Raw genomic sequence first — 24,865 nt, forward strand, 5'->3', positions numbered from 1 at the left:
TTTTTCCTATGCTTGTCTCCGAGACCTCCTGCTTCTGCTCTGTGGCTCAGCTCCAGCGCTGGACAGCCTGCAGTGGCACAGCTGCCCTCCCTCCCAGTGTTCCATGGGCTTCAATGGAGCTATCTGCCCTCCCTCCCAACACTTTGGGGACCGTGGCTATGCTATGGCAATGTCACCTGTCCTCCTGACACTCTGGGGCTGGAAAGCACTAGCCTGGGGTGTGGGCCACTGGCTGCAGTGACAAGGCTCTGAGTTCCAGTGGGGGAAGCAAGAGGTGAGGAGCCTAGGGCATAAGGGACAAGATGAGGGGCTAGCCTCCCCCAACCACTGGTTCTTGGATCACCTGTGAATCCTGAAGCCCCGTAGGGCTCCTGTCTTCCCAGTACTTCTCCTTTACCCATAGTACTTGCAGAATTTTTGAAATCTCCAGTAACCCCACGGCTCAGCTGATCCTGCTGCTCTCTTAGCATTTATACATACCATCTGTAACAATCTTACCCATGGAGGGGATATAGTTTTAATCAGTAACCTCAAAAATTAGAATACCTTATTTTTAAAAGATGCAGCAGTTGTGCTATGTGCAAAGAAAAATGTAGTATTCCTAATGAAACAAATAGCTTTTTAATTAAGATTCTGGGGATACCATCACTGGACCTAACCATGGTAGTTACAAGATCAAAGGCACATTCTCGTTCACTTCCAGCAACATTATATATGCCAGTGTGGGCCAGCAATGCCCTGGCACTGTGTACATTGGGCAGACTGGGTAAAACCTTCACCAAAGAATAAATAGACACAGAGCAGACATCAAGAAATCCAAACATGTATGCCAGTCAGTGAACACTTCAGTGGAGTGGGCCATTCTTTTAAAGACCTGAGAATTTGTGTCCTGGAACAAAAAAGAATTAAAAAACAGATTAAAAGAAGAAATTTGTGGGTTGGAATTAATATTCAAATTTGACACATTAACACATGGTATGAACAGAGACATCAATTATCTCATGCATTACAAGGACTGCTTCACTTCCTTTGATGCTTGTAATATCTCAGGCAGGACAGTTAACATCCCCCGCACCCCTCATCCCTCTGTGTCAGTTTTTATTGCAATTTTTTTTTTTTTGGTCCTCTGTACTTATAAATGTTAGTCTGTATTGGAAATGAGATTGTTCTGATGAAGTGGGTCTGTCCCATGAAAGCTCACCACCGTATAAATCATTTTGTTAGTCTTTAAAGTGCTACATTTCTGCTGTTTTATTTTGATGACTAATAGGTCTTTTTTCTCTTCTGCGATATTTGACAGTTCATTTAGTTGCCATCTGTATTTCACTATAGTGTTGGAACATTGTTGTGCATGACACTTAAACCCCGAAGATGGTTACCTCTGGAAGAGTTAGTCTGATATTGCACATGGAAGTTTATTCTAAAAATGTATGTTTTAGTGCTGCCCTTTCTGAGGCATAGAATTGCATGCACACTCACTAATGGAAATAAATCATGATAAAGAACACCAAATATGTAAAATAGTTGTAAAATGGTTTACAACATGCTAAAACCTAATAAAGCATAGAACATAATAAAAGTGCACAAGATAGATGGTATTAATTTATAAATTAATAAAAATCAAAGTAAATATGAATTCAACTTTCAGTAGCACTTTATTCATTTCTGACTGGGGCTCCATATATCCGAATTGGCACTTTATGTAAAATTAATAAAAGAATTTGTCTGTTTTGGGGACAATTTATGGGAAGAATAGGAGGGAATTGAATCAACGTAATGACAATAACTCCTTAGAAAAATGTTAAGTGGTTTGTTTTTTTTCTGGTAAATCTCTTACAGATTCCTGTGGTCCCTCAATGTTCCTCACACAATAATGCAAGTCAATTTGTTGGCTGGAAGTTCATTAATGTCGCAGTTACCATCTGATTGTAAGAGCACTGAAAGTGTTTTTAACTACTTTGTTACACTGGTGTGTCTGTTATGCCTACTGTGCTTAATATTACTCCTTGTTGCCCATCCATGATATGAATTTAGGACTCCTTTTCTTTGTTTTTGTCAAAATGACCAATGAATCAACACAAAATTTTTCAGATCAAAATTAAACATTTCGTTTTGACATTAATAAAATATTTCAGTTTTTTGCTTATGGTTTGGTCTGAGCTATTTAGTGAATTTAATATGAATCCATAGTTTTTGGTGACTCAAAGCTACATTTGTGAGTGAATAAACTATTCAAATAATTTCAACCAGCTCTAGTTGTAGGGGTACAGTGACATAAAAAATAAAGCTAGCAGTATCTCCTTGCCCCGAAGACCCTCAAATAAAACATTACCAAAATTTGTATCCTCCCAGTATGGCCTGGCATCACCCAAAGCCTCTTACTTTAATCCACACTAGAGGGTTGTTCTATTTTAACTGTATTAGTATAGTTAAAGTGGTTCAACTTTTGTGTATACATGAGCCATACAACAGGAAACCTGAGATGGAAGATCCCCCAAGCGGTGTTACAGGCTGGGGCCTGACTCACTAAGTAGCAGTGCAGCAGAAAAGGACCTGGGGGTTACAGTGAATGAGAGGCTGGATATGAGTCAACAGTGTGCCCTTGTAGCCAAGATGGCTAATGGCATTTTGGGGTGCATTAGGAGGAGCATTTCCAGAAGATCTAGAGAAGTTATTATTCCCCTCTGTATGGCACTGGTCAGGCCACATCTGGAGTAGTGTATCCAGTTCTGAGCCCCCCAGTACAGAAAGGATGTGGATGCATTGGAGTGGGTCCAGTGGAGGGCAACAAAAATGACTAGGGGGCTGGAGCACCTGACCTACAAGGAGAGGCTGAGAGAGCTGGGCTTATTTAATTTGCAGAAGAGAAGAGCGAGTGGTGATTTGATAGAAGCCTTCAACTTCCGGAAGGGGGCTCTAAAGAGGATGGTGAGAAGCTGTTCTCAGTAGTGACAGATGGCAGAACAAGGAACAATGGTCTGAAGTTACAGAGGGAGCAGTATCGGAGGGGTAGCCTTGTTAGTCTGGATCTGTAACAGCAACGAAAGGTCCTGCGGCACTTTATAGACTAACAGAAAAGTTTTGAGCATGAGCTTTCATGAGCACAGACTCACTTCATCAGAAGGAGTGTAGGTTGGATATTAGGAAAAAACTGTTTTACCAGGAGAGTGATGAAGTACTGGAATTCGTTACCTGGGGCGGGGGTGGAATCTCCATCCTTAAAGGTTTTTAAGTCCTGGCTTGACAAAGTCCTGGCTGGGATGATTTAGTCAGGGTTGATCCTGCTTTATGCACAGGGCTGGACCCAATGACCTCCTGAAGTCCCTTCCAGCCCTAGGATTCTGTGATTTTTTATGCACAATATTTCATTGTATCATAACATTATATTTGCTTATTGTTAATTATTCAGTGAAATTGTATTTTTTATCTCAGAGGTCTCTGATGATCTCTTCTCCTAGCTCTACCTTATCATTTTTAATTATCTCCATTGCTGCCATCTTTATTCCAGCAAAGAAGGGCTGGATGAAACCCCTTTCAATTCCCCTTTAAGCAAAAGTTTCTTTGTAGAGAAACGTGAAGGATTTCTTACCAAGCGCTCAGCACAACACCTCTACAGAGCTCTTGGCCTCGGCGTACTAGAGCTGGCATTGTACCATGTTATATTTCCTGACAGTACAATGTACCACTAGGCCCTACTTCACCACAAAGTATTTACGAATAGTTACAGATATGTATGTGGACTTCAGCATAAATTGTTCACTTATCTACTGTTCCCTTCAATTAAATAGGTTCTCCTGGTTAAAAAAAGTTTAAACTGATCAACCATCATTTTTTTTTTTATTCAAAGATACCGGGCTAGGTTTTCCAGTTTTCTTCGTGGTACCCAGCTGGCACAAAAGGACCAGAAACCTCCTGTTACCCTGAGTGGGCATAGAGACAGTAGAGTTATCGCCTATGCCTCCCTTCCTTGCAGTTCCCAGCACAAGGAGCATGTTGATGTGCAGAAATGGAGAAGGGTGAAGAGGGGTAGTAGCCAGAGTACCAAGAATTCTGGTAGCTCCCGGCAGATTGATGGTCTTCAGAGAGGACTTCCACAAATATCAGACTAGTTCGTACTGAAAATCCCAAGAGGGATAGGCATATTAGCTTCTTGCTTCATAAATAATAAGCAGCCCTGTGGCACCTTAGAGACTAACACATTTGTTAAGTCATGAGCTTCTGTGGGTAAAACCCACTTCTTCAGATGAAAATGGAGTGGAAAAACAGACTCCAGGGTTTATAAAGCAGAGAGCTGGAGGAGGAAGTTACCTATCACTAGTAGGAACAGTTAACGAGGCCAATTAAATTGGATGCATCTCATTCCGGCAAATATCAAAGGTGGGGAGATTGCCTTTGTAATGCATAAGCCAAGTAAGACCTCTATTGAGCTGAGGTTAAATATGTTAAACTTGTAAACAACTTCCAATTCAGACATCTCCCGCTGCAATCTTTCAGTAAAATTCTTTTGTAGAAGAATGGCTACTTTTAAACCCATTATTGAATATCTAGGAAGGTCGTACAAGTTCATACTGATTAAAGATAAGGAAAGGATTTTATATATATCACCAATTCCTTAAAGTCTTCAGTTCAAAGGCTAGAATTTTATATTCATGCCTTACAAACCCTTCACTTGATATTCCAAAATTCAGGTGCAAGGACAAGGTGGGAAGTCTAAGTCAGCTAAGTTAGTTTTCAGTCATAGTGGAATAGGATCACACTTTAGGCAGTGGAAGATTCAACTATGTTCTAATGATAAAAGCTAAAGCTGTCATAGTGAAAATCTTTTAGGTCTCACAATACTGTGAATTTCCCAAAGAATAATGTCAAACCCTTTTTTTCTCCAGAGGACACCACCTTACTATTTTAAATGCAGACTCTGATATTGTGTAAACTACTTATTAATTCCATTGTCAGTATTTTGTGTAATATAATTTTAGACCTTTGGCTGTCTATCAGCACTATTATGAAACCATTTTAAGGGATGATAGAGAGTAAGAAAGGAAAGTAAAGAAGACAGAGCGCGAGTTATTTTTCAATATATTGAACATTTAAAGTTACTTAAATTCAGGTCTTTATTCTAAATCCACTACAGATTTTATAAAGCAGATACGTATTTTTCAGGAAACATATTAATTCTCAAAACCTTTCTTCTAAAAACATTTAAATTATACAACTTCATGTTTCTTAGAAAATCTCTTCTTTGCAAATCAGTATTTCATAGAGAGAAGAGAACGGACTTGCTTTCTGGACAGAAACTGGGGTCCTCTATCTGCAGCACTTCAAGTTATTTTCTTGACGACAGTGCATTTGCAAGGAGGGCATCATATGGAAAGACACTGAAGGATTCTGGTTTAAAATTAAATGGTAATAATTATGCAGATTGTTACTAGCTAAAAATAACCACTACCCCAACCCCCTGGCCCAGTTCTTCTTCCATTACAACATTCTCCATTCTTATTTTATGAAGCATTTATACAGTATTGTAGGTGCACATGGTGCTTTATGGAATATAAGCCAGAATAACTTTTGATTCCTATCTCACATAACTTTTTAGTGGATTGGAGATGGCAGAAGAAGGAATGGGAAGGTGAGAGAGGAGAAAATCACAGTGGTTTAGAGAGAGAAAGGCAGATTTGGGATTGATCATCTTAAAGGCTGACAGCTGCAATACATTGCAGATGCCATAGCTGGAAATGTGGGACAAAAGTGATTCTCATCTTTTTCTCACCCACGACCGTAGTTTGTTTCTTGCTTGAACCCACTTAAACCTCCATGAACTTTGCCTTCCAGAGTCTTCCTGAATTCTTATATTGAGAGGTAGAATTTAGTTTGCCCCAGACTGGAATATATTAGGGTAAATCTCACAAGAACCTTCAAATCAGTGCTGATCCTCCAAGTCACATGGGCATTTCTGAGGAGTTCTGGGCCCTTGAATGAACTCTGGGTTCTCTGTATTTCTGCCTAGTCGTCAGTGGAGCTGAACTGCAAGGAACTCCCTAGTTGGCTCTACACACCAAGTCCTTTAAAGATATGTCTACACTACAATTAAACAGATGAGGCTGGGCTAAGGGTGTGTTTAATTGTATTATGGATGTTTGGGCTCAGGCTCTGTGTTGTGTGTTTTTGTGCATCCACTAACGAGCTTCACTTCTGCTCTCTTTCCAGCCCTCCCCTCATGGATTTCTGAAATAGTACAGATATTGAGTCCAAGAGAAGGGGGAGGGAGAGATCTGCATGGAGAGGGAGAGATCCATTTTACTCACAGATTGAATCCAGACAAAAAATGCTGCATAGGAAGATTTTGAACAGGATTTTAAGATGCATTTAAGAGAGAGATTCAGCATCAACATTCTGGTTTCTTTAGATTATAGTTTCATCTCTAAAGCAAATATGAAAAAACTTTCTTATAGCACTGGAAAGAAAAGTTGCCTTCGTAACCATTGGTGTAACAGTGAAGTAATCACCAATAGGTGCCACTGGGTTTACATTGAGGTTAGGTTAGAAAACATTGATGTAAATACAACTGGAGCTTTAACTAGCACAAACATAGGTGTGTTCTATCAAAACAAAAAAGCAGTCAAGTAGCACTTTAAAGGTTAACAAAATAATTTATTAGGTGAGCTTTTGTGGGACAGACCCACTTCTTCAGACCATAGCCAGACCAGAACAGACTCAATATTACTCAATAATTATAATATTGAGTCTGTTGTGGTCTGGCTATGGTCTGAAGAAGTGGGTCTGTCCCACGAAAGCTCACCTAATAAATTATTTTGTTAATCTTTAAAGTGCTACTTGACTGCTTTTTTGTTTTGATAGTGTATAGACTAGCACAGCTCCCTCTCTATTATCATAGGTGTGTTCTGTGATAGTAATCAGAAGAATGTTACACTTTAGCTCTACCGTGGAACTTGTGCAGAACTGTATGAGAAGATTCAGAAATCGCTGCAACTAGCATGTTACAAATGCTAAATCAATGCTAAAGCTTGAAAATGAGCTGAATCATACTTATGGTTATATATTCCTCAGAGAGCAAGATTTCAGAAAGGATTCTAAGAATCACACGGGCAGCTTCAAAATGGTCAGATAAAAGGATATCCAGTTGGCCTGTGACGAAAGATCCAGAGATAACATCAACATCTTTCACCATATCATGGTAAAAATCATCCCTGATTGTGAATGTGAAGTGTGGTTGAATATCTCTGAGCACAATATAAATTGATTAAATAGTTACTTCTTTTGTGTCTGTGTGTGCACACTCACTCATGTACACAGGACTTGTGAGGAGGTTTTTTAGCTTGTACATATAGTCTATGTCTAAACTGTGGGGAACTGTTGGCAAAAGAGATGCAAATTGTGCTCCACGATTTGCGTGTCTTTTGCCCACAGTTCTGTCAGGAGAGGCTTTCCTTACATTTCGACCGGCCACACAGGGCCAAATGTAGGGAAGAGCCCCCCTGTGAAGACATCCCTTCTTCTCGTGGCATGAGCTATACAAGGGATGTTAGCAGAACGCATTCACTTTTCAGAGAGTGGTCTCAGACAAGTGGAATTGTTGTTTGGTTGTGGCAAACTTCTGGTAAGGGAAGGTTGGCTTAAGGGAGGCATAAGAAAATAAGAACAGTCATATTGGGTCAGACTGAATGTCCATCCAGAATTGGCTGGTTCTTGCATACCTGCTCAAGAACCATTGGTGGTTCACAGCTGCACATGCCTTGGTGCACATAACAAAATTCATTTCACACACGGATAGGAAAAATTAGATGGTATATTGGTTGGGAAGAAATTTTCCTCCAGCACCTGTCTTCTCATAGTGGCCAAAGCCTATGCCATGGAGGGGATGAACAGAACAGGTATCATAAAGTAGTCCATTCCCTTTCATTACTTTTGTTAAAGAGAGGCTAGAGAAATGATCCCTGCCATCCAAGCTAGTAACTGTTGATGGACCTGTCCTCCATAAATTTAGTTAGTTTTTTTAACTGTTACAGTCTTGCTTCCACAGCGTCCACTGGCAAAAATTTCCACAGGTTAACTGCATGTTGTATGAGGAAGAATAGCAGTATTCTTTCCTGTTGTTTAAGTATTTTAGGCTCAGAGGTTGTCTGCAAATAAATGCAAGCTACAGGCTCAGAAGTAGTAAGTTGTTGATGAAGAGAAAAATGGCCATCTGGGCCAGGGTGAAGTTGAGGAGGAGTATCGTAGGGGCCATTCTTCTCTTGATTGGCAGCTCACTATTTCTGAGGCCTGTAGCTTGCATTTGTTTGCAGGCAAGAGTAAACATAGTGACAGTAGAAACAGGCTGTCCAGTTTTTTGTACTATATACAGCATATACAGTTACCTGCCTTGTGGGCAGTTGGTATATATGTGTATTTGGTGCAAGAAACTAACAATTCTGTGAGACTGTGGGTTTTTCTTCATGTACAGCACTACAGCAGTGCAACTGCATGAGAGCAATGCTACTACAGTGCTTTAATGAAGATACTAGTATGCTGTCAGCATAGTTAATCCACTTTCCTAAGAGGTGGTAGCTGTGCCAGTGGAAGAAACTGTCCTCTTAACTAAGTGCTATCTTCACTTGGGGGCGGTTAGGTCATGATAACTGTTTTTCTGAGGTGTGAATTTTTCACAGTTGTGAGCAACATAATTATACTATGTAGTGCAGTTTTGAGTATGGTTTGAGTATGAGGTATTGAAATCAGCATGGCTGAACTGGATGAGCTAAGGGAGACAAAGAGACACACTTAAGACTTTTCATGACACAGTAGAGATAGTGTGGTCCTGCTCCCAGCCTTGTAACCTCTGTGCTGAGGGGGATAGAACTCCTAGGGAAAGAGGGAACAATCCAATATTTGTGACTGTCCTTCCCAATGATGTCATGGTATCCTCTTTCACTGAAGATACTTCTCTGGGGAAGGGAACCCCAGTTATTAGAAAGAGACAGGCAATAGTAATGGGGGACTTGACCATTAGAAATATAGATAGTTGGGTTTATGCTGGCTGGGAGAACTGTATGGTAAATTGCATGCTTGGTGCAAAAGTTGTGGACCTCTTGAAACATTCAGATAAATTTTTGTGTAGTGTGAGGAAGAGGCCATTGTTCACATAGATAACAGTTACATTGGGAAGCATAGGAGAGAGATCCTGAAGACCACAGGTGGTGTTCCCCAGGGGTCAGTCCTGGGACCGATCCTGTTCAACTTGTTCATCAATGATCTAGAAAATGAGGTAAGCAGTGAGGTGGCAAAGTTTGCAGATGACACCAAGTTGTTCAGGACAGTCAAAACCAAAAGGGATTGTGAAGAACTACAAAAAGATCTCAGCAAACTGAGTGGTTGGGCAGCAAAATGGCAAATGAAATTTAATGTGGGTAAGTGTAAGGTAATGCATGTTGGAAAAAATAACCCAAATTACACGTACTACATGATGGGGTCAAATTTAGCTATGACAGATCAGGAAAGGGATCTTGGAGTTATAGTGGATAGTTCTCTGAAGACATCCACGCAGTGTGCAGTGGCAGTTAGTAAAGCAAATAGGATGTTAGGAATTATTAAAAAAGGGATCGATAATAAGACAAAAGATATCATACTTCCCCTATATAAAACTATGGTCCGCCCACATCTTGAGTACTGCATGCAGATGTGGTCTCCTCACCTCAAAAAAGATATATTGGCATTAGAAAAGGTTCAGAAATGGGCGACTAAGATGATTAGGGGCTTGGAACGGGTCCCATATGGGGAGAGGCTAGAGAGACTGGGACTTTTCAGTTTGGAAAAGAGGCGATTGAGGGGCGATATGATAGAGGTATATAAAATCATGAATGGTGTGGAGAAAGTGAATATAGAAAAATTATTTACCTTTTCCCATAATACAAGAACTAGGGGACACCAAATGAAATTGATGGGTAGTAGGTTCAAAACTAATAAAAGGAAATTTTTCTTCACACAGCGCACAGTCAACCTGTGGAACTCCTTGCCCGAGGAGGCTGTGAAGGCCAGGACTCTATTAGGGTTTAAAAAAGAGCTTGATAAATTTTTGCAGGTTAGGTCCATAAATGGCTATTAGCCAGGGATAAAGTATGGTGCCCTAGCCTTCAGAACAAGGGCAGGAGATGGATGGCAGGAGATAAATGACTTGATCATTGTCTTCTGTTCTCCTTCTCTGGGGCACCTGGCATTGGCCACCATCGGCAGATGGGATGCTGGGCTGGATGGACCTTTGGTCTGATCCAGTATGGCCATTCTTATGTTCTTATGTTCTTATGACCAAATTTAGATTGCTAGGTAAGAGGTTAAAGTTCAGGACATCCATGGTAGCATTCTCTGAAATGCTCACTGTTCCACCTGCAGGGCCATTTGGACAGGCAGAACTTCAGGATCTCAATGCATGGATGAGACATTGATGTGTAGAGGTGGGATTTAGGTTTATTAGGACCTGGAGAATATCTTCAGAATGGGAGCTCCACCTAAACCAAAACAGAACCCAAATGCATGTAAAATTTAAACAGGTAATAGGGGATTTATAAACGAAGATGTGTGTCGGAGGAAACAACAGATGTTGTTGGGGGGACAGGAAATACAGTTCAGAGACATCCCATAGAGCAGAGATGGGGAATCTGTAGTCAGGCCCACCACTTGCCTTAACTCTTACACAAGGCTCAGGGTTCCATGCACGCCATAGAAGGGTGAGCTGACATTGGTGCTCCAGCCACATGGTGGGTTGTGTGTGCCTTGAGCCTTGAAGGAACAATCAAAGCAAGCCACGGGCTGGATTCAGGCTATGGGCTCTGCCTGGCTGGTAGATGGAGTGGCTTTGCATGCTGCAGGGAAGTGCTGCCTGTAGGCACTGTCCTCCATCACTCCCATTGGCCAGGAATTGCAGCCAGTGGGAGCAGCAGGGGCATGTGCCTTCAGGGAGCACTTCCCTTCTGTGCACAGAGCCACACATAAAGGAAGTATTGTTAAATAATAGAAAACCGTCCACGAGGGTGACTTATTTGGCTAAGTGGAAAAGGTTTTCGGTGTGGGTGTCTCATAGAGGGCTGTCTCCCTTGCAAGCCCCCATCCTGTTGATTTTAGATTACCTATGGGGTCTGGTACAGGAGGGCTTGTCCCTCTCCTTGGTTAGGATACACTTAGCTGCTATCTCAGCCTTTCAGCTGGGTCATGGAACATCTTCTGTGCTCTCGGACCCTGTAGTCAAAAGGTTTCTGAAACATTTAAAAAGAATCAAGCCCCTAGGTTCGGGCACCACTGCCCCCCTGGGATCTTTTGGCTTAGCCAAGCTTATGGGGGTCTGCAAGGTTTGGTGCACACTTGGCATTGCAGCCAGCAGTGTCAGGATCAGCTAGCTCTTCCCACCGTGGGAGGGTGAAAAATGAAAAGTTGTAGCCTGCTGTTGACCTGCGTCCACATAAGTCAACCCCACCTCCTAGTGGTGCAAACTGGCAACTGCCTCTGTAAGGAGGCAGGCTAACGGGGCTCTGGCCGCCTGGAGAGGGATGGGCTCCGCCAGGTTTGAAATCTGCCCAAGACACGCCTCATGACAACTAACATAACTAACTCCATACTGGATTGGTCATTGCCTGGGTTAACAAGGACTGTGCATTCCGTCATTCATCGGGACAGTTGTGTTAAGTCAGCTACTGGTGAACCAAAAACCTTGTGTGCAAGAAAACACCTAACTGTAGGCATATGGAATGTAAGATCACTAAATCAGACAAGTAAACTTAAAGAACTAACCTACAAAATGAAAAACTACACCTGGCATATCCTTGGACTCTGCGAACTAAGATGGAAAAATTTTGGGGAGCTCAGAACAGACGAAGGCCATTTGTTTTATTACAGTGGAGAAGGTAAACACCTTAATGTAGTAGGTTTCCTAATACATAGAGACATCAAGAACTCAGTTCTAGCTTGCTGCTCAATATCTAGCAGGATCATGTCCATATGCCTGAAAGCTTCACCATTCAACATTACCGTCATTCAAGTGTACGCACTGACTGCTGACCATGATGATGATTACATGGAAGGTTTCTACAGTCAACTTCAGGATATCATAGATGCAATCCCAAAAAAAGATACTGTAATTGCACAAGGTGACTGGAATGCCAAAATAGGCATGGATGCCAGAAACAAGTGGCAGAATCTCATTGGGCCCTCCTGCAATGAAGTGACTAATGACTGAGGCTTCCGATCATTGGAATTTGCTGGCTACAGCAACTTAACTTAGTTGTAGCAAACAGACTGGCAGCCCATAAACCAGCAAGACGTTGGACCTGGCACAGCCCCGATGGACAACATCATAACCAGATAGATTACATCCTAATTAAAAAGCGTTTCTGGTCAGGTGTGAACGTACACAAGACATGTAGCTTCCTGGGAGCAGACATCGGGAGTGATCATAACTTGGTCCTAATGAGTTTTAAGATACGACTGAAAATGATTACCAAAGCAAAGAACAGTCGCATTAAGTTTAATCTGGACCGTCTTAAAGACCCAAATACTGTCAATGAGTTCCAAGGTATGATAGAAGGGAAATTTGCTCCGCTGATCACACTTGAGCAAGACCTAGAAACACTCACTAAAAGCTTCAAAAACATAGTCACAGAAACAGCTACAGAGATACTAGGAACATATTGTCCCAAAAAGAAACAATGGATTACAAATGAAATTTTGAACTTTTGTGACCAAAGAAGGGAACTTAAGAAAAATTAAAAATCAGCTGAAGGAGCAACACAATATAGGATAATTAACAACAAAATAAAAACCAGTATGAAAGCAGCAACAGAAAATTGGATCAAAAACTGTTGTTTAGAGATTGAAGAGAGCCTAAATGCAAACAACAGTAAGAAAGCATTTAAAACTATTAAAGGGTTAACACAGACTATAGAACACAGAAGCTGCGTCTACACGTGTACGCTACTTCGAAGTAGCGGCACCAACTTCGAAATAGCGCCCGTCGCGTCTACACGCATCGGGCGCTATTTCGAAGTTAACTTCGACGTTAGGCGGCGAGACGTCGAAGTCGCTAACCTCATGAGGAGATAGGAATAGCGCCCTACTTCGACGTTCAACGTCGAAGTAGGGACCGTGTAGACAATCCGCGTCCCGCAACGTCGAAATTGCTGGGTCCTCCATGGCGGCCATCAGCTGGGGGGTTGAGAGATGCTCTCTCTCCAGCCCCTGCGGGGCTCTATGGTCACCGTGGGCAGCAGCCCTTAGCCCAGGGCTTCTGGCTGCTTCTGCGGCAGCTGGGGATCTATGCTGCAGGCACAGGGTCTGCAACCAGTTGTCAGCTCTGTGTATCTTGTGTTGTTTAGTGCAACTGTGTCTGGGAGGGGCCCTTTAAGGGAGCGGCTGGCTGTTGAGTCCGCCCTGTGACCCTGTCTGCAGCTGTGCCTGGCATCCCTATTTCGATGTGTGCTACTTTGACGTGTAGACATTCCCTTGCTGCGCCTATTTCGATGTTGGGCTGAGCAACGTCGAAGTTGAACATCGACGTTGCCGGCCCTGGAGGACGTGTAGACGTTATTCATCGAAATAGACTATTTCGATGTCGCAACATCGAAATAAGCTATTTCGATGTTGGCTGCACGTGTAGACGTAGCCAGAATAAGCACTACACAAGACAAAACTGGCAACTGCCTCACTGAAGAGAAAGACATTAGCCATGTCTACACGAGCCGGCTACTTCGAAGTAGCCGCGCCAACTTCGAAATAGCACCCGCCACGTCTACATGTGGCGAGCGCTATTTCGAAGTTGAAATCGACGTAAGGTGGCGAGACATCGAAGTCGCTATCCCCATCAGGAGGTGGGAATAGTGCCCTACTTCGATGTTGAACGTAGGGCACGTGTAGGTGATCTGTGTCCCACAACATCGAAAGAGCAGGGTCCGCCATGGCGGCCATCAGCTGAGGGGTTGAGAGACGCTCTCTCCAGCCCCTGAGCTCTATGGTCGCCATGTGCAGCAGCCCCTTAAAGCTCCCCGCCCCCTGCGTTCCGGTGCAGGAAGCTGAGAGCGCATGCCCGTGGCAGCACAGCCACGCGGCCAACCTGCACGTCCTCCCAGAGCCCCAACCCACCACCCCCGCAGCGATGGCAGCCAGCCAGCCCCCCAAGCGCCCCCAGGGCACCCCCCCGAAGGGGAGCCAGGGCTCCCAGCCAGTCAGCCAGCCAGCCAGCCAGCCCGGGAAGAGGCAGCAGGGCCCCTCCTGGACGGAGGCCGAGATCCAGGACCTGCTGGGGCTCTGGGGCAAGGAGGAGGTGCTCCAGGTAATGGGGAGCAAGAGGCGGAACGTGGATGCGTTCGCTCAGCTGGCCGAGGGCCTGGCTGCCAGGGGTCACCTTGCCCACACTCCTGACCATGTCAGGAGTAAGGTTAAGGAGCTGTGGCAGGGTTACACCCGGGCCCGGGATGCGGCCAGCCAATCTGGGGCCGCCCCCACCACTTGCCCCTTTTACAGGGAGCTCAGGTCCATCCTGGGCCCCCGGTACACCACCTCCCCCGCTGGCCACTCTTGACACCTCGGCCGATGAGCCCCAGCAGGCCCCGGAGACGGAGTATGCCCCGGAGGCAAGCCCCGCACCCCAGGGGCCCCCCAGGAGCCCACCCCTGGGATGCTGGAGGAGGAGGAGGGGGAATCCTCCTCCAGCGATGAGGGGCTGTGGATCGCCATCCCATCCCAGAGCTCCAGCAGGGCGTCCACCCAGAGGGTGTCCCCCGACCGTGGGAGTGGACCGTCAGTATGTACCCCCCTGGTGCACACCCCTGGGGTTAAGGGGCGGGGACAAGAGACATGACCAGGGCCCTCCACATGCCCAGATGACCATGGCCCCAAGGACAGCAGTGGCATGTGCCTCAGAAGAATGCATCAGCCCCTGCCCCATCCCTGGGGATGTGGGGGAGCAGAACCTAGGGTCCCCGGGGGTGGGGTGGGACACCCATCAGCAGCAGCAGCATCTCCCAGGGATGGGGATGGGGAACCAGCAGCAGAGGGGTGGGGGGACAAGGGACACGGGCCAGGGCCCACACTAACGGCTGTCTCCACTCTTCTTCCCCCCTGTGTTCTGCAGCTGCACAATCGGAGGGCCTGGAAAGTGCTGGCGAGGTGTCAGTGGTCCCGGAGAGCCCACCGGGGCCATCCCAGCAGGCCAGCCCCTTGGTGGAACAACGACCGCCCCAGGACGAGGCCGACGGCGGAGACACCACCAGAAGACGGCCACGGAGCCCCAGCTGCTCGCGACCCTCCGGCGTCAGCTGGAGGTGTCGGAGCGGCGCCTGTGGCTGGAGGAGCGGCGGCTCGAGCTACAAGAGTGAGCACTGGCCTGGCGCCAGGAGGCATGGGGGGGCCTTCATGTGCACATTCGAGCGCATAGCGGAACACCTGGCCCCCCATGCCGCTCTGCCTGCCGCTCCACCCACTGCTCCACCTGCCGCTCCGACCGCCGTCCGCCGTCCTGGGGCCTGCTGCTGAGGGGGACCTGGGGCCTGCAGACACCCGCTGGCCATATCTGCCGGTTCTCCCGGCCCCCACCCAGCCTTGGCCAGGGCTCCGGCCGAGGCGAGGGTCGCGCCCTCCAACCCCGGGCGCCGGACAGTAGGGGTGTGGGGCCGAGGACGTGCCCCCCCTTTGTACATATCCCCCATTATTTGTATATAGTTTGTGTTGGACCCCTGTTTTGTTATGGTACCTGACCCCCCATGTAAATAGTTCCCCCCTTTTGTTCTATATTGTTGTATTAATAGTAACACATTTCACTGTTTGGTTTCAAAAAACAGGTCCATTTATTTGCAAGAAAAGTGGGGGGGGGTGCTCTTGGGTGGTCTGTGGTGTGGGCGTGGGGGCAGGGAGTGTTGTGGAGGATCGGGGGGTGCAGTGGGGGGCCTGCCAGCATTCACCCCGCAGCCTAGTCAAAAGGGGCCCACAGGGCCTCCTGGACCCGGATCCCCTCGGGGTTGACCTGGCGACTGGGGGCAGCGGGTGGCTGCACATCGGCCCTGCCAGCCTCCACAGCCCAGCCCTGGAAGAATGCCTCTCCCTTGCTCTCCACCAGGTTGTGGAGTGCGCTGCACGCGCCCACAACCTGGGAGATGTTGGGGAGGCCTGCATCCAGGCAGGTGAGGAGACACCTCCAGCGCCCTTTGAGGCGGCCGAAAGTGCGCTCGACCACCTGGCGCGCATGGTTCAAGCGCGTGTTGAACTGCTCCTGGCTGGCTGTGACATGGCCTGTGTAAGGGTGCATGAGCCAGGGCCGGAGGGGATACGCCACATCTGTGACGACGCAGAGGGGCATGGTGGTGTCCCCCACAGGGATCTCCCACTGGGGGATGTAGGTCCCTGCCTCCAGCCAGCGGCACAGGTCCGAATTTCTGAATACCTGGGTGTCGTGGGTGCTGCCAGGCCAGCCAACATAAATGTCCAGGAAGCGGCCCCGGCTGTCCACCAAGGCCTGGAGGACCACCGAATGGTATCCCTTCCTGCTGAGGAAGTATCCTCCACTGTGCTCTGGGGCACGGATGAGGATATGGGTCCCATCCAGAGCCCCAAAGCAATTTGGGAAGCCCAGGCTGGCAAACCCCGCGATGGCAGCATCCGGGTCCCTAAGCCGTATGAGCCTGTGGAGGAGCAGGGCGTTGATTGCGCGGATGACCTGCAGGGGAACGACATGAGACAGCACCAGTGAGGGGTATGCAAGGTGTGTCTGGCCCTCCACCCCAGGGCTCCCCCCTCCCAGGGCTCCCCTGCCTCCCTGGGTCCTCTTATCTCCATGAGGACAGCCCCAATGGTGGCCTTGCCCACGCCAAACTGCTGCCCTACGGATCGGTAGCTGTCTGGAGTGGTCAGCTTCCAGACAGCGATGCCGACCCATTTCTCGACCATGAGGGCACGTTGCATGGAGGTGTCCTGGTGCCGTAAGGCGGGGTGAGCCACTGGCAGAGCTCCAGGAATGTCTGCCAGCTCATGTGGAAATTCTGGTGCCAGCAGTCATTATCCCACTCGCCGAGCACCAGCCACTCCCACCAGTCGGTGCTCGTCGGGTAGCTCCACAGTCAGCGGCATGTGCAGCTGGGTGGGGTCGGAGGGCAGCAAGGTTTGGGGCTGCTTCCTCATCCCCTGGGGGCAGCTCCTCTTCTGCGAATAGAAGATGGTCAGCTGCCTCCTGCATAGCATTCAGCAGGGCAAGCACTGCTCCTGCAGGGGCAGGTGGGTGAACCTTTGGCTGCTGCTGCTGCTGCTGCTGCTGGGGGTCCATACTGGTTCGACAGGTGTGCGTGCCTGTGGCTCTGCAGACCGCATGCTGTGCAGGCTGAGTGTGTCTGGGAGGGGCCCTTTAAGGGAGCGGCTAGCTGTTGCCGCGGAAGTGCTAGTCCGCCCTGTGACCCTGTCTGCAGCTGTTCCTGGCACCCTTATTTCGATGTGGGCCGCTTTGGCGTGTGGACACTCCCCTGCAGCGCCTACTTCGATGTAGTGCTGCCCAACGTCAACGTTGAACGTCTTTGGCACCAGCGCTGGAGGACGTCTAGACGCTATTCATTGAAATAGCTGATTTCGATTTCGCTAGCTATTTCGATGTAGCGTCCCCGTGTAGACGTAGCTATTTTGCACAGATGGACGGAATACTGCTCTGAGCTCTACAACTCTAACTCCAATGGAGATCCCAGTGTTCTGAAAGTTAACAACCCAACTGAAGAAACAAACTTTTCCATCCTAGGGGAGGACGTTGAAGCAGCCATTAAATCGCTAAAAGCAGGCAAATCACCTGGCATCTGAACTTGTAAAAAGTGGAGGCCGCAGTATGGTTGACATACTCATGGTGATTTGCAGCAAAATATGGCAGAGTGGAGAATGGCCAATAACTGGGACTCAATCACTAATTATAACACTTCCTAAAAAAGGAAACCTACAGTTATGTGAAAATTACAGGATGATCATCTTAATTAGCCAACCTAGTAACGTGATGCTGAAAATCATACTGAACAGACTAACACCCCAGGCTGAGAAGATTATTTCTGAAGAACAAGCCAGTTTTTGATCAGGCAGGAGTACCATTGAACAGATTTTCAACCTATCTGTACTCTGTCAGAAATATAATTTATATCAGCAAGACGTTTACCTCCTTTTTATTGATTTTAAAAAGACCTTCGACAGTTTGGCACGCAGCACTGTGGGAAAAAATGAAGCAATTTAACATCAACAGTAAACTCATTGACCTTATTAAAAATTTATACAAAAAGGCCAGTAGTGCAGTATTATTCAATGGTGCCATTGATGCCTGGTTCCTTGCCACTGTAGGAGTATGACAGGGCTGCATACTCTCTCGTACCCTTTTCAACATCTTTCTGGAATGTATCATGATAGATGCTCTAGATGACCTCACTGGAACTGTAAGTATTGGCGGTTAATCTATAACCAGCTTATGCTTTGCAGATGACATTGTGGGACTGGCAGGGGGTGAAAAAGAACTAGATAACCTTGTTACATGCTTAGATAAAACTTCAACAAAATATGGCATGGAAATAAACGCAGAAAAGACAAAACTCATGACCAACAATCCTAGGGGTATATCCACACAAATATCCATAAAACAACAGAAATTGGAAGAAGTAAAACAATTTAAATACCTAGGGTCAGTCATCTCTGATGCAGGTACAAAACCAGAACTGCTCGCCAGAACAGCAATAACAACCGCAGCAATGGCAAAATTAGAACCAATCTGGAAAGACAAAAACATATCCCTAAAGTCAAAAGTAAGGCTCATGCAAGCTCTTGTACACTCTATCTTTTTATAAGCTTGTGAAACATGGACTCTGACAGCAGAACTAGAGCACAAGATCAAGGCCCTTGAAATGAGGCTATACTGCAAGCTTCTTAACATCCCCTACAGGGCACATGTTAGTAATGAAGAGGTCAGAAATATCATCAACTCAGCAATAGGACCTCATCACAACCTACTAACCAGGTAACTAAGATGGTATGGACACACAATGAGATCATCAGGCCTGTCCAAGACCATACTGCAAGGCACAGTCAATGATAAAAGGAGATGTGGCAGACAGAAAAAGCAATGGATAGATAACATTAAAGAATGGACAGGGATGAGCTTTGCTGCAACTCAAGAATTGGCAGAAGACTGCCAAAGATGGAGAGACACTATAAAGAACGCTGTCATGAAGGCACCCCAACAACCTCCGTCAAGGGACTGATGATGATGATGATGAAGCTTATGGGGGCCCCCTTAGAATCTCTGGCTACCTGTTCCCTGCTGTTTGTGAGTTACAAAACAGTGGTTTTGGTGGCAGTCACCTGGGCCAGGAGGGTATCTGAGTTGAGGGCACTTTCAGTGGACCCCTTCTACACAGTGTTTCACAAGGATAAGCTTAGGCTGAGACCTCAGCCCATGTTTTTGCCTCAGGTAGTCTCGACATTTCATGTTAACCAAGACATTTCCCTACTGGTAGACAGAGTATAGAGGACAGGTAGCTGGCAGGAGAAACAGTGGGCAGCCAGCAGGGCAGCTGGCAGGAGCAGGCGGCCAGCAGGATGGCTGGCGGGAGTGACTGGTTGGCAGCCGGTGGGGAAGCTGGCATGAGCAAGCAGGACACTAGACCAGCACGAATGTGTCATTGCCTCAGGCTCAGTGAGGGAATGCATCAGGATGATGTATCAGGGCCTGCACAGGCTGGGCAGAGTTTTAAGTGGGGCATTTGAAGGGCATGTGGAGGAAGTTTGGGTATGTGAATGGGACGCTTACAGGATTGGACTGGTGGACCTGAGAGGCAAAGGACACTGCTCAGTCTGTTTGACATGGGACAGTTACTTGGGGGTTGGTTATGAAGTCTGGGTGTGGTATTTTCCCAAGCGAATGCCATGTTACTTGTCTGCCTCTTTCATTAAAAGTTTCTTTTCTACACTCAGACTCTGTGCTTGTGAGTGGGGAAGCATTGCTTCTCTAACATGTCTGGGGGTGTGAATTCCCCACGCTTTGGGGAGCTCAAGCTGGTTCAGTGTCAGATGGAAATAAAGGAACCCCTAGATATTGAACCCGGCCCTGGAAATGCATATTAGAAAACATAATCCCAACTATACTTACTAAGTGATTGTGTCCAGAATGGCTGTATCCATTCAAAAGAAGAGCTCTTGAAGTCATTTTGTATAGTTGTCTGACAGACTCAACTTAGTATGCAAAAATGCTAACCAAATGTTAGGAACCTTTAAGAAAGGGATAGAAAATATAATGTTCCTACACCAATCCTTCAGAAGGCTCTCTAGGTTCTTGCCCTTTGAGAATTTGCTGAAAATACCACTGGAGAAATGGGGTAAAAAACAGAGCAGGTAAGAGCCAAAACCAGATGGGAAGAAGGGGCTTTCGAAAGCACAGGGCCATTTCAAAGGCCTCCTGCTACATGGGCAGCATGTATTTTGAAACCGGCAGTTTCGAAGCACATGTAGCTGCTATTACGCTAAAGAGGCACTGCATATTCATGGCAGCACCTCATTAGCATATTCCGAAGTGCCGCATTACTGTAGTCGTTCTGAAAAGAGGTGCTAGTGTGGCCGTGACCTATCAGTTTCATTATTCTCCAGATTTACCTCTTAGTTGAGGCTGTCATAAAAGTTGCTCAGCTCCACTTGAATTAAAATTGCAGAATGTTTGTGCGTCTCTAAGGAAATGACTTCAAGCTTCTGGATGCAGTAACTGCTAGTCTTTGATGGCACATTTTGTTAGGTGCTTTTTAGAGGCTCAGACAGAGCAGAGCAAGGCCCCTCTGACCTGGATGATCACTACGTCACCCTCCTACAAAACTTTCTTGTCAAGATTTTTTTTTATTCTTCTAACAAAAGAAAAAAAATCACCACATCCTATGAGAGGCTAGACTTTGGAATCCATTAGATGTTGGAAAAACTATATATGGTTTGTAAACTTCAGTTTACTTACACTTCTGTATCTTCCACTGTAACAGTGAAACTAAGAAACTGTGGCTGCGTCTACACATGCCCCCTCCTTTCGGAGAGGGCATGTTAATGAGGCAGTTCTGAAGATGCCAATGAGGCACTGATAAGAATATGCAGTGCCTCATTAGCATAATGGTGCCTGCATGTGAATCGAAAGTGCCACTTTCAGAATGCATACCGCCCATGTAGATGGGGGCCTTTGAAAAAAAAACACTCTGACATTGAAAGCCCCTTCTTCCTATTTGGTTTTAGGAAGAAGGGGCTTTCAAAGTCAGTGGGTCCTTTCAAAAGGCCCCCATCTACACGGGTGGCGTGCATTCTGAAAGGGGCACTTCCAAAATATGCGCAGCCACCATTATGGTAATGAGATGCTGTATATTCGTATCAGCGCCTCATTGGCATCTTCCGAACTGACAGGAGGGGGCATGTGTAGATACAGCCTCTGAGAATAACATTTCATTGTAATTTTGATATCAGAGTGTAAAGCAATGTAATATAAAGATAAATGATGCAACTCAAGTTAAAAATTGACAGGTGGAAATAGCATTACATTCCTATCTCATTTCTCTAGTAAGAAGCCAGAGGAAAAGAAAAGTGAAGTCAGCAAGACCAACATCAAGAAGTAAGGTTTCTCATTAAGTGTTATTGCATACGATGGCCAAACTCATCCTTCCCCATTTAATAAAATCATGTCTGATATTTTCCATGGGTCACAGGTATAAAATTTAGCTTTTCTCTATCACAGAATTTGCTCCAGTGCTAACTTGTTGGACTTCTGCCATTTTTATTTCACTTCTTAATATATTTTGTGTGTATAAGTCCCCCTCTGACTATATTTAACAAAGGAAAGCACCCTGAATGAAATGGTCAAACATTTGATTATTGCACAGTCCAGTCACGAAAAAGTCACTGGCTTTTTCTGTAATGTTTGCCACCCAGATCGTCAGTTCTCCCTACCCCCTTAAGTCCATAGTATACTATATACCAGTTTGCCCATATGAACTGAATATAGCACCTGGAGATATGACACTTTGGCTACGTCTACACTAGCCAAAAACTTCGAAATGGCCATTCAGATGGCCATTTCAAAGTTTACTAATGAAGCGCTGAAATATATATTCAGCACTTCATTAGCATGCGGGTGGCTGCGGCACTTCGAAATTGACGCGGATCACCGCTGCACGGCTCATCCAGATGGGTCTCCTTTCCTAAAGGACCCTGCCTACTTCGAAGTCCCCTTATTCCTATGAGCAGATGGGAATAAGGGGACTTCGAAGTAGGCGGGGTCCTTTCAAGAAGGAGCCCCGTCTGGACGAGCCGTGCGGCGGTGAGCCGCGTCAATTTCAAAGTGCCGCGGCCGCCCGCATGCTAATGAGGCACTGAATATGTATTTCAGCGCTTCATTAGTAGACTTCGAAATGGCCATTTGAATGGCCATTTCGAAGTTTTTGGCTATTGTCAAGACGGCCTTTCTGTTTTTGCCAGGTCCCTCACCTTGTACTCTGTATTTATGGGAGGGGATAAGGACACATATTCAACATTGTTCCATTACTAGCTAAAACAAATGAAAAGGCTTTCTGGCTAATTACACTATATTGTGTATGAGACCAGTCTATATCTACAATGGTAAGAGTAACTGTCACTCTCTGCTGTACTACCTGTTCCACTGAAAGGTATTTGTGTTCACAAAAATAGCTATAAATCATCCTTTTTAATACAAATCAGTATCTCCTGTCCTATCTCCAACTCCAAATAGTCTCCTCCATTCTGAGACAACACTAGGAATCATGGTGCTTCCCTCCAAAGATGAGGCTGGAAAGGCATTGTCATTAAAATAAAAATGTCTCTCTGGAGGGGCCTTGCTTACACTTAGAGCTACTCCGATTCTTACTTTTCTACCTGTTGGGACAGAACATCTTGCCCTCCAGTTTTTCTGTGAGTGCCCCTAGAAGTTATGTAATACGTTCCTTTTTGACATTAATACTTGTGCCATCTCAAACAGTTTCCTGGAGCACCTGATTGAAGTTTGGGTTGGCAAGACACTAGTACTAATAGGATAGTAGGAGCAATGATCCTCTCAGATTTTTTTCTATTAAAAATTCATTTCAGAATATTAGGCATGATGTTGAACATACTATAAAGTACAACTGTCAAAATATTCTGAAAGGAGGCAGTAACTGTTATACACCATAGCTATTATGTGTTAACCATAGCTCAATAGTGTGGCATAGGGGAAGCTGTTGAGCTAATTATGTGGACTAGAGTATCTTATGCTCATAGTTTACTTTGAGATCCTAAACTTGGTAGAATTAAATTTTTTTCTAGAATAGCTGCTATGTCTAAATGTAAAGTTTTCTTTCCATTTATTTAGTGGATGGATACCATACAAGATGTCTCCCCCTGCCTTTTCTTACGCTTAAACTACGGTTCTGTTCTGAAAAGTGACTTAAAAATGGCACTGTCTTATTCATTTTGCTGTGGGTATTCGTGACCAAATTTGTTTTGTTCAGTGACACAAATAAAATTTTAAAATCTTGTTATCCCTGCTGGAATAAAAACAGCTGAAAACATGAGCTGGATTCTAGTCCTTCTTATGAGTTGAGAAAGGTTGACTCATTTCCAATTACAGAAAAGTTTAGTAAATTCCAGTTATGGCACCATGCAAATCCAGTGAAGGCAATGGCATTCATAATTGTAGCAGCATGCATAACTGGGCTTGCAAAATCTCTACTATTGATGGTACAGGACAAGAAGAGAACTCAGCGTGCCTTTCGAAACCAGGTTAAGTCTGTAGGGCTGTGTCTACACGTGCCCCAAACTTCGAAATGGCCATGCAAATGGCCATTTCGAAGTTTACTAATGAAGCACTGAAATGCATATTCAGCGCTTCATTAGCATGCGGGTGGCAGCCGCGCTTCGAAATTGATGCTCCTTGCCACCGCGCGGCGCGTCCAGATGGGGCTCCTTTTCGAAAGGACGCCGCCTACTTCGAAATCCCCTTATTCCCATGAGCTCATGGGAATAAGGGTACTTCGAAGTAGGCAGCATCCTTTCGAAAAGGAGTCCCGTCTGGACGCGCCGCGCGGCGGCAAGGAGCATCAATTTCGAAGCGCGGCTGCCGCCCGCATGCTAATGAAGCGCTGAATATGCATTTCAGCGCTTCATTAGTAAACTTCGAAATGGCCATTTGCATGGCCATTTCGAAGTTTGGGGCACGTGTAGACACAGCCTCGGGGTGCTAGAAAGAATCACTCCATTATTTTTAGGGATGTTAACCATTAAGCATAAGGCTTAGCAGCATGCTTAGCAGTTAACTGTCCATTGCCAATTAACTCCACCTGTGGCCAGCAGATTGGGCGGCAGGAATACAGCCAGGGAAGGACTTCGTGGCTGCGGTGTAACCTATGGTTGTGGCATGAACAGTGGCTGGACCCCACAGCTGTGGCCATGGCATGCCCTGGTGGTGGGCTGGGCATCCAGACAGATTAAAACCATTAACCAGCTAACTGTTTTAACACCTCTAATCATTTCAATAAATATGAAATATTGTAATGCCATTTTCCAGACTTGCTTTTCAGAATGGAGCCTTTCACTTTCAGGATATAACACTTTTATGAGTTGGGTTAATACTTCTTATGGGTTGATGTAAAGCTTCCTTCTTCTTTGTGTAATCTCCCTATAGGAGATCTGTTTGAAGCCTGGATGTTCACCTGTGGTTTTGTTTGGAGGTTTTCAGCAGTAGTGCCCATTTGGTCTCTGTGTATGCCAGAGCTAGTTGCGTGCCTCATACCAATAGTATAAAGGGCCATGACAGTCAGATCAACCACAATTTTGTGTTCCCCACATCAATAGTATTAAGGGCTGTGAGAGTCAG

General features: G+C 45.7%; 1 protein-coding gene across 2 annotated transcripts in view; it reads left to right on the forward strand.

Annotated features, from left to right (window-relative positions):
- The window catches only part of LOC142023588 (uncharacterized), a 104,827-nt gene that overhangs the window by 65,139 nt on the left and 14,823 nt on the right, over positions 1 to 24,865 (forward strand). The window contains exon 5 of one of the 2 annotated variants that reach the window (XM_075014704.1): positions 21,563 to 21,613. The exons of the other annotated variant lie outside the window; for it this stretch is intronic. Within the exon in view, the coding sequence (XP_074870805.1) occupies positions 21,563 to 21,613 (51 nt within the window). The remainder of the gene's footprint in view (positions 1 to 21,562; positions 21,614 to 24,865) is intronic. 2 annotated transcript variants of the gene reach the window in all.

The sequence above is a fragment of the Carettochelys insculpta genome, chromosome 1 (assembly GCF_033958435.1).
Source record: "Carettochelys insculpta isolate YL-2023 chromosome 1, ASM3395843v1, whole genome shotgun sequence".
Taxonomy (NCBI): Eukaryota; Metazoa; Chordata; order Testudines; family Carettochelyidae; genus Carettochelys; species Carettochelys insculpta.